At 43.6% G+C, this 10,000-nt stretch overlaps 1 protein-coding gene across 1 annotated transcript in view; it reads right to left on the reverse strand.

Moving 5' to 3' along the window:
- Positions 1-10,000, reverse strand: part of LOC114552056 (laminin subunit alpha-1) — a gene marked incomplete at its 5' end in the record, with an annotated part of 30,707 nt that overhangs the window by 6,568 nt on the left and 14,139 nt on the right. The window contains 7 exons of the mRNA XM_028572760.1: positions 1,366-1,472; positions 1,827-2,007; positions 2,941-3,135; positions 3,864-4,015; positions 5,629-5,781; positions 9,782-9,896; positions 9,979-10,000. The exon at positions 9,979-10,000 is cut by the window's right edge and continues 120 nt beyond it. Coding sequence (XP_028428561.1) covers positions 1,366-1,472; positions 1,827-2,007; positions 2,941-3,135; positions 3,864-4,015; positions 5,629-5,781; positions 9,782-9,896; positions 9,979-10,000 — 925 coding nt within the window. The remainder of the gene's footprint in view (positions 1-1,365; positions 1,473-1,826; positions 2,008-2,940; positions 3,136-3,863; positions 4,016-5,628; positions 5,782-9,781; positions 9,897-9,978) is intronic.

The following is a 10,000-nucleotide window of genomic DNA, read 5'->3' on the forward strand; positions in this document are numbered from 1 at the left end:
AGAGACACAGAGAGTCAGAGACAGAGAGTCAGAGACACAAAGAGTCAAAGACACAGAGAGTCAAAGACACAGAGAGTCAGAGACGCAGAGACAGAGTCAGAGACACAAAGATTCAGAGACACATAGAGTCAAAGACACAGATAGTGAGAGACACAGAGACACAAAGAGTCAGAGACAGAGAGAGTCAAAGACACAGAGTCAGAGACACAGAGAGTCAGAGACAGAGAGTCAGAGACACAAAGAGTCAGAGACACAAAGAGTCAAAGACAGAGAGTCAGAGACACAAAGAGTCAGAGACACAGAGACACAGACACACAGAGACAGAGTCAGAGACAGAAAGAGTCAGAGACACAAAGAGAGAGAAAGAGTCAGAGACACAGAGTCAGAGACAGAGAGTCAGAGACACAAAGTCAGAGACCGAGAGTCAGAGACACAGAGACACAGAGAGTCAGAGACACAAAGTCAGAGGCACAGAGATTCAGAGACACAGTGAGTCAGAGACAGAGTCAGAGGCACAGAGAGTCAGAGACACAACGAGTCAGAGACACCGAGTCAGAGACACAGAGACACAGAGTCAGAGACACAGAGACACAGAGAGTCAGAGACACAGAGTCAGAGGCACAGAGAGTCAGAGACACAGTGAGTCAGAGACAGAGTCAGAGGCACAGAGAGTCAGACACAACGAGTCAGAGACACAGAGTCAGAGACACAGAGAGTCAGAGACACAGAGTCAGAGACAGAGAGTCAGAGACACAAAGTCAGAGACCGAGAGTCAGAGACACAGAGACACAGAGAGTCAGAGACACAAAGTCAGAGGCACAGAGATTCAGAGACACAGTGAGTCAGAGACATAGAGTCAGAGACACAGAGACACAGAGAGTCAGAGACACAGAGTCAGAGACACAGAGCCAGAGACACAAAGAGTCAGAGACACAGAGAGTCAAAGACACAGAGACACAGAGTCAGAGACACAAAGATTCAGAGACACAGAGAGTCAAAGACACAGACACAGAGACACAGAGACACAGAGACACAGAGAGTCAGAGACACAGAGACACAGAGAGTCAGAGACACAGAGTCAGAGGCACAGAGAGTCAGAGACACAGTGAGTCAGAGACAGAGTCAGAGGCACAGAGAGTCAGACACAACGAGTCAGAGACACAGAGTCAGAGACACAGAGAGTCAGAGACACAGAGACACAGAGTCAGAGACACAGTCAGAGACACAGAAACACAGAGACAGAGAGTCAAAGACACAGAGACAGAGTCAGAGTCAGAGACACAACGAGTCAGAGACACAGAGTAAGAGACACATTCTGTAAACAGAGAACAGCTGGCTGACTTCAGCGTCACCATGGCGACTCACCTCTTCCTGACGGCGTCCGGGGCGATGATGAAGGTCATGTGACTGTGTTTGGACGAACCAAACTGAACCGCCGCCGGCAGGAAGCTAGGCCCCGCCTCCAACGCACACTGCACACACATACAAACACACATCCCATAATCAGACACACACGCCAACATCCCATAATCACACACACACACCAACATCCCATAATCAGACACACACATCCCATAATCACACACACACACACACACACACACACACACACACACACACAAAAACATCCCATAATCAGACAGACACACACACCAACATCCCATAATCACACACACACATCCCATAATCAGACAAACCAACATCCCATAATCACACACACACATCCCATAATCAGACAAACCAACATCCCATAATCACACACACACATCCCATAATCAGACAAACCAACATCCCATAATCACACACACACATCCCATAATGATTACCGTGAGCGCTCCGGGTGTCATGGCGCCCAGCTGGATGGGCGGGGTTCCAGGCAGGGGGGCGGGGTCAGTTGGCTCTACATCCTGGTCTTCAGGAAGCACCACCCCCCCGGCCCTCTCCTCCAATAGGCAGCTGTCGAGCTCCGCCCCCTCGTACTTCACAGCCCCTGATAGGTCCACCAGTCTGCAGGGAGCCAATCAGAGAGCCACAAACATTCAAATGTGTTGGGCAATATTACCGCCTTTATTCTTATATTATTCCAATTTTTTAAGGAAATTTTCCAACTTTTCCCCCCTAATATTTCACCCTTTTCTCTTGAAGTATTCCCACTTTTATGTATGTACACTTTATGCTGCTTTCACGTGTTGTAGGACAAATGTGCAAAACGAGTTTCCGAGTCGGGAAAGTCACATGATCGGCAACAAGAACTCAGAAACTCTGAGAATGAAACAAAACACACACACTTTTCCCACCAAGGCAGAGCTGGTGCTGGTTGGGAGCCAGAGCCTAGTTTCAAATCGGTTCTTTGTTTTCCGACCACCAAAGCACCAGCTCCGAACCGGTAGAAGTGGCTCTTAAGTAGCACCAAATCATCGCTGGGCCAGAAGTAAGAACCGCTTACGTCAGCGGGGTTACCGTGACCAACAAGACGAACAGAAACTTGTGACGGCCATGTTTGAATTAACAGATAAAAACGATGGACACGGTTAAACAACAACAGCAGCAGCAGCGAAATCGTTGGATCTGCCGAGTTTGGACACCGTTGTCGGTCCGCAAAGCCACAGACATCACTAGCAAAGCAACGTCCGCCATTGTTGATGGTGTGTTCGTGTTTGGCGGCGCCGCGCTAACGTTGCTGGGACAGATGAGACGTATACAGTGACTAAGACCTGGCTCTGTGCCGGCTCTTTAGCCTGTGGAAAAGCAAACCGGTTCTTTGGAGGCTCGTCAGTCGAACCAACTCCAAACCGGCACTAGCTCTGAACCAGCACCTGGTTCTTGTTGGTGGAAAAGGGGTAATAGGGTACCACTCAGAGAGAAACTCAGGTAAACCGGGCCCAGGTAAACCGGGCCCAGGTAAATCTTTAGTTATAGAGGATCTTTGGAGAGACTTACGCTCCGGACAGCACCAGGTGTTGGATGCAACCTCTGAAACTCCGGTACACCTCCTGTAATCTGATTGGAAGACGAGACTCCTCCCCTGATGGCAGCCCACCAATGAAGAAAGAGGCTGGAGACAGACGAGATAATCCGCCCGGCAACAGAGAGACAGACTTCCTTTGTTCCTCGTCCACCTGCAGAGACAGGGACCTGACAGACAGACAGACAGGCAGAATATCCATTAATACAGACAGACAGGCAGGCAGACAGGCAGGCAGACAAGAAGTATATCCATTAATACAGACAGAAAGACAGACAAGAGGTATATCCATTAATAAAGACAGACAGACAGACAGGCAGACAGGCAGACAGGCAGACAGACAGACAGAATATCCATTAATACAGACAAACAGGCAGGCAGACAGGCAGGCAGAATATCCATTAATACAGACAGACAGGCAGACAGACAGGTAGGCAGACAAGAAGTATATCCATTAATACAGACAGACAGACAGACAGACAGACAGACAGACAGACAGGCAGGCAGGCAGACAGACAGACGGACAAGCAAGCAGACAGACAGGCAAACAAAGAGTATATCCATTAATACAGACAGGCAGACAAACAGACAGACAGACAGGCAGGCAGACAAGAAGTATATCCATTAATACAGACAGACAGACAGACAGACAGGCAGGCAGGCAGACAGACGGACAGGCAAGCAGACAGACAGGCAAACAAAGAGTATATCCATTAATACAGACAGGCAGACAGACAGACAGACAGACAGACAGACAGGCAGGCAGGCAGGCAGGCAGACAGGCAGACAGACAGGCAGAAAGGAGGAAAGGTAGTACGTAGGGAAGAAGAGAAGGGAAGGAAGGATAAGGAAGTAGGGAAGGAGGAAGGGAGGAAAGTGTTTCCATGGTAACACCTACTTCCTGTTGACGTTGATGATGACCGAGTGTTTTGTCCCGTCGCTGAAGGACGCTCCGTCAGGTTTCACCGCCGTCACCTTCCGAGTAGCCCCGCCCACCTCGCCAAGCTCCGCCTCCAGCGCTCCGGACAACAGCTGCACCGACAGGAAGTACTGCACACACACAGGAAACAGTCACTTAGACAGGGAGCCAATCAGAGAGCCACAAACACCGTCTCTGACAGGGGTACTTTATCTTAGACAGGGAGCCAATCAGAGAGCCACAAACACAGTCTCTGACAGGGGTACTTTATCTTAGACAGGGAGCCAATCAGAGAGCCACAAACATCGTGTCTGACAGGGGTACTTTATCTTAGACAGGGAGCCAATCAGAGAGCCACAAACACAGTCTCTGACAGGGGTACTTTATCTTAGACAGGGAGCCAATCAGAGAGCCACAAACAAAGTCTCTGACAGGGGTACTTTATCTTAGACAGGGAGCCAATCAGAGAGCCACAAACATTGTTTCTGACAGGGGTACTTTATCTTAGACAGGGAGCCAATCTGAGAGCCACAAACATCGTCTCTGACAGGGGTACTTTATCTTAGACAGGGAGCCAATCAGAGAGCCACAAACACAGTCTCTGACAGGGTACTTTATCTTAGACAGGGAGCCAATCAGAGAGCCACAAACACCGTCTCTGACAGGGGTACTTTATCTTAGACAGGGAGCCAATCTGAGAGCCACAAACATCGTCTCTGACAGGGGTACTTTATCTTAGACAGGGAGCCAATCAGAGAGCCACAAACATCGTCTCTGACAGGGGTACTTTATCTTAGACAGGGAGCCAATCTGAGAGCCACAAACATCGTCTCTGACAGTGGTACTTTATCTTAGACAGGGAGCCAATCAGAGAGCCACAAACACAGTCTCTGACAGGGGTACTTTATCTTAGACAGGGAGCCAATCAGAGAGCCACAAACACCGTCTCTGACAGGGGTACTTTATCTTAGACAGGGAGCCAATCTGAGAGCCACAAACATCGTCTCTGACAGGGGTACTTTATCTTAGACAGGGAGCCAATCAGAGAGCCACAAACACTGTCTCTGACAGGGGTACTTTATCTTGGACAGGGAGCCAATCAGAGAGCCACAAACACTGTCTCTGACAGGGGTACTTTATCTTAGACAGGGAGCCAATCAGAGAGCCACAAACACTGTCTCTGACAGGGGTACTTTATCTTAGACAGGGAGCCAATCAGAGAGCCACAAACACTGTCTCTGACAGGGGTACTTTATCTTGGACAGGGAGCCAATCAGAGAGCCACAAACATTGTCTCTGACAGGGGTACTTTATCTTGGACAGGGAGCCAATCTGAGAGCCACAAACATAGTCTCTGACAGGGGTACTTTATCTTAGACAGGGAGCCAATCAGAGAGCCACAAACACTGTCTCTGACAGGGGTACTTTATCTTGGACAGGGAGCCAATCAGAGAGCCACAAACATTGTCTCTGACAGGGGTACTTTATCTTGGACAGGGAGCCAATCAGAGAGCCACAAACATCGTCTCTGACAGGGGTACTTTATCTTGGACAGGGAGCCAATCAGAGAGCCACAAACACTGTCTCTGACAGGGGTACTTTATCGTGGACAGGGAGCCAATCAGAGAGCCACAAACACCGTCTCTGACAGGGGTACTTTATCTTAGACAGGGAGCCAATCAGAGAGCTCTCTGACTCTCTGACGGTGGTCTGTCTGTCTCACCTGTCTGTCTGTCTGTCTCACCTTTCTCTGTGTGCGCTCCTCGCTGAAGGCAGCCAGCAGGACTCCTGATTGGTTGAGGGAGGAGAAGGAGAAGAGAAGCTCCGCCTCCTGACCAAGTGGCGGCGCCGCAATCTCAACGAAGCCACCGGCCAACAGCGACACGCTGCGCACCGCCTGACAGGAAACAGGAAACAGTTAGATATATAGCACCGCCTCACAAGAAACAGGAAACAGGAAACAGTTAGATATATAGCACCGCCTGACAGGAAACAGGAAACAGTTAGATATATAGCACCGCCTGACAGGAAACAGGAAACAGTTAGATATATAGCACCGCCTGACAGGAAACAGGAAACAGGAAACAGTTCGATATATAGCACCGCCTGACAGGAAACAGGAAAAAGTTAGATATATAGCACCGCCTGACAGGAAACAGGAAACAGTTAGATATAAAACACCGCCTGACAGGAAACAGGAAACAGTTAGATATATAGTACCGCCTCACAGGAAACAGGAAACAGTTAGATATATAGCACCGCCTGACAGGAAACAGGAAACAGGAAACAGTTCGATATATAGCACCGCCTGACAGGAAACAGGAAGAAGTTAGATATATAGCACCACCTGACAGGAAACAGGAAACAGTTAGATATAAAACACCGCCTGACAGGAAACAGGAAACAGTTAGATATATAGCACCGCCTGACAGGAAACAGGAAACAGATATAAAACACCGCCTGATAAATTTAAATATTGCTAATCAGTTATGTGATTGTCTCCATAGCAATAGTTTATTTGATGACTTTCAATCAGGATTTAGAAAGCATCATAGCACAGAGACGGCACTGGTGAAAATTACTAACGACCTTCTAACTGCTGTAGACAAAGGACTTGTCTCCATTCTTGTTCTACTAGATCTTAGTGCTGCATTTGACACTATTGACCATTCAATCCTGTTACAGAGACTGGAACACTTAGTTGGCATTAAAGGAATTGCTCTAAGCTGGTTTAAGTCCTATTTCTGTGATCGATATCAATTTGTTAATGTTAATGATAAATCCTCCAAGCACGCTAAAGTTAGCCATGGCGTTCCACAAGGCTCAGTGCTTGGACCAATTCTATTCTCCTTATATATGCTTCCTCTTGGTAATATTATTAGGAAACACTCAATTAACTTTCACTGTTATGCAGATGACACCCAATTATACCTGTCGATCAAGCCATACGAAACCAGTCAGCTAGCTAAACTCCAAGCATGTATTAAAGATATAAAATCCTGGATGACCTACAATTTTCTGATGTTAAACTCTAACAAAACTGAAGTTGTTGTGCTGGGCCCTAAACACCTCCGAACCTCATTATCTAAAGACATAGCTACTCTGGATGGTATTGCCCTGGCCTCCAGCACTGCTGTCAGAAATCTAGGGGTTATTTTTGATCAGGATATATCCTTTAACGCCCATCTAAAAAAATCTCAAGAACATCCTGCGTCTGCGTAACATTGCCAAAATTAGGAACATCCTGTCTCAAAACGATGCTGAAAAACTAGTCCATGCATTGGTTACTTCCAGGCTGGACTACTGTAATTCCTTACTATTAGGATTGCTCAAATAATGGGGGAATTACTGGAATTGTTGAGTCTTTGTATATTCTAGTGTGGTCTAGACCTGCTCTATCTGTAAAGTGTCGTGAGATAACTTCTGTTATGATTTGATACTATATATAAAGGTTAGGATAACTCATGTTTTGATCTGATACTATATATAGAAGTTAGGATAACTCCTGTTATAATCTGATAATATATATAAATGTTAGTAAAACTCCTGTTATGATCTGATATTATATATAAAGGTTAGGATAACTCCTGTTATGATTTGATACTATATATAAATGTCAGTAAAACTCCTGTTATGATCTGATACTATATATAGAGGTTAGGATAACTCCTGTTATGATCTGATATTATATATAAAGGTTAGGATAACTCCTGTTATGATCTGATATTATATATAAAGGTTAGGATAACTCCTGTTATGATTTGATACTATATATAAATGTCAGTAAAACTCCTGTTATGATCTGATACTATATATAGAGGTTAGGATAACTCCTGTTATGATCTGATATTATATATAAAGGTTAGGATAACTCCTGTTATGATCTGATATTATATATAAAGGTTAGGATAACTCCTGTTATGATCTGATACTATATATAGAGGTTAGGATAACTCCTGTTATGATCTGATACTATATATAGAGGTTAGGATAACTCCTGTTATGATCTGATACTATATATAGAGGTTAGGATAACTCCTGTTATGATCTGATATTATATATAAAGGTTAGGATAACTCCTGTTATGATCTGATACTATATATAGAGGTTAGGATAACTCCTGTTATGATTTGATATTATATATAAAGGTTAGGATAACTCTTGTTATGATTTGATACTATAAATAAAGGTTAGGATAACTCATGTTTTGATCTGATACTATATATAGAGGTTAGGATAACTCCTGTTATGATCTGATATTATATATAGAGGTTAGGATAACTCCTGGTATGATCTGATACTATATATAGAGGTTAGGATAACTCCTGTTATGATCTGATACTATATATAGAGGTTAGGATAACTCCTGTTATGATCTGATACTATATATAGAGGTTAGGATAACTCCTGTTATGATCTGATACTATATATAGAGGTTAGGATAACTCCTGTTATGATCTGATACTATAAATAAAGGTTAGGATAACTCCTGGTATGATCTGATATTATATATAGAGGTTAGGATAAATCCTGTTATGATCTGATACTATATATAGAGGTTAGGATAACTCCTGGTATGATCTGATACTATATATAGAGGTTAGGATAACTCCTGTTATGATCTGATACTATATATAGAGGTTAGGATAACTCCTGTTATGATCTGATACTATATATAGAGGTTAGGATAACTCCTGGTATGATCTGATACTATATATAGAGGTTAGGATAACTCCTGTTATGATCTGATACTATATATAGAGGTTAGGATAACTCCTGTTATGATCTGATACTATATATAGAGGTTAGGATAACTCCTGTTATGATCTGATACTATAAATAAAGGTTAGGATAACTCCTGTTATGATCTGATACTATATATAGAGGTTAGGATAACTCCTGTTATGATCTGATATTATATATAGAGGTTAGGATAACTCCTGTTATGATCTGAAACTATATATAGAGGTTAGGATAACTCCTGTTATGATCTGATACTATATATAGAGGTTAGGATAACTCCTGTTATGATCTGATACTATATATAGAGGTTAGGATAACTCCTGTTATGGTCTGATACTATATATAGAGGTTAGGATAACTCCTGTTATGATCTGATACTATATATAGAGGTTAGGATAACTCCTGTTATGATCTAATACTATATATAAAGGTTAGGATAACTCCTGTTATGATCTGATACTATATATAGAGGTTAGGATAACTCCTGTTATGATCTAATACTATATATAAAGGTTAGGATAACTCCTGTTATGATCTGATACTATATATAGAGGTTAGGATAACTCCTGTTATGATCTGATACTATATATAGAGGTTAGGATAACTCCTGTTATGGTCTGATACTATATATAGAGGTTAGGATAACTCCTGTTATGATCTGATACTATATATAGAGGTTAGGATAACTCCTGTTATGATCTGATACTATATATAGAGGTTAGGATAACTCCTGTTATGGTCTGATACTATATATAGAGGTTAGGATAACTCCTGTTATGATCTGATACTATATATAAAGGTTAGGATAACTCCTGTTATGATCTGATACTATATATAGAGGTTAGGATAACTCCTGTTATGATCTGATACTATATATAGAGGTTAGGATAACTCCTGTTATGGTCTGATACTATATATAGAGGTTAGGATAACTCCTGTTATGATCTGATACTATATATAAAGGTCAGGATAACTCCTGGTATGATCTGATACTATATATAGAGGTTAGGATAACTCCTGTTATGATCTAATACTATATATAGAGGTTAGGATAACTCCTGTTATGATCTGATACTATATATAGAGGTTAGGATAACTCCTGTTATGATCTGATACTATAAATAAAGGTTAATTGAATATAGAGGTTGGGTTACCTCGAGGACGCAGCCCTTGCGGACTCCGTACGCGTCTCTCAGCAGGTCGAAGTTGGACCGGGCGATCTCCACGTTCTTTATGCAGCCCACGTACGACCTGGACACCACCTGTCGCCTAGCAACCCGAAAGAGACAGACAGGGTCAGACCTACGCTGTGACATCACGGCGTCTCCGTCTGGTGACATCACAGCCTCACCTGATTGGGCGGGAGGCAGGAA

This window comes from Perca flavescens, unplaced genomic scaffold (genome assembly GCF_004354835.1).
Source record: "Perca flavescens isolate YP-PL-M2 unplaced genomic scaffold, PFLA_1.0 EPR50_1.1_unplaced_scaf_60, whole genome shotgun sequence".
Taxonomy (NCBI): Eukaryota; Metazoa; Chordata; class Actinopteri; order Perciformes; family Percidae; genus Perca; species Perca flavescens.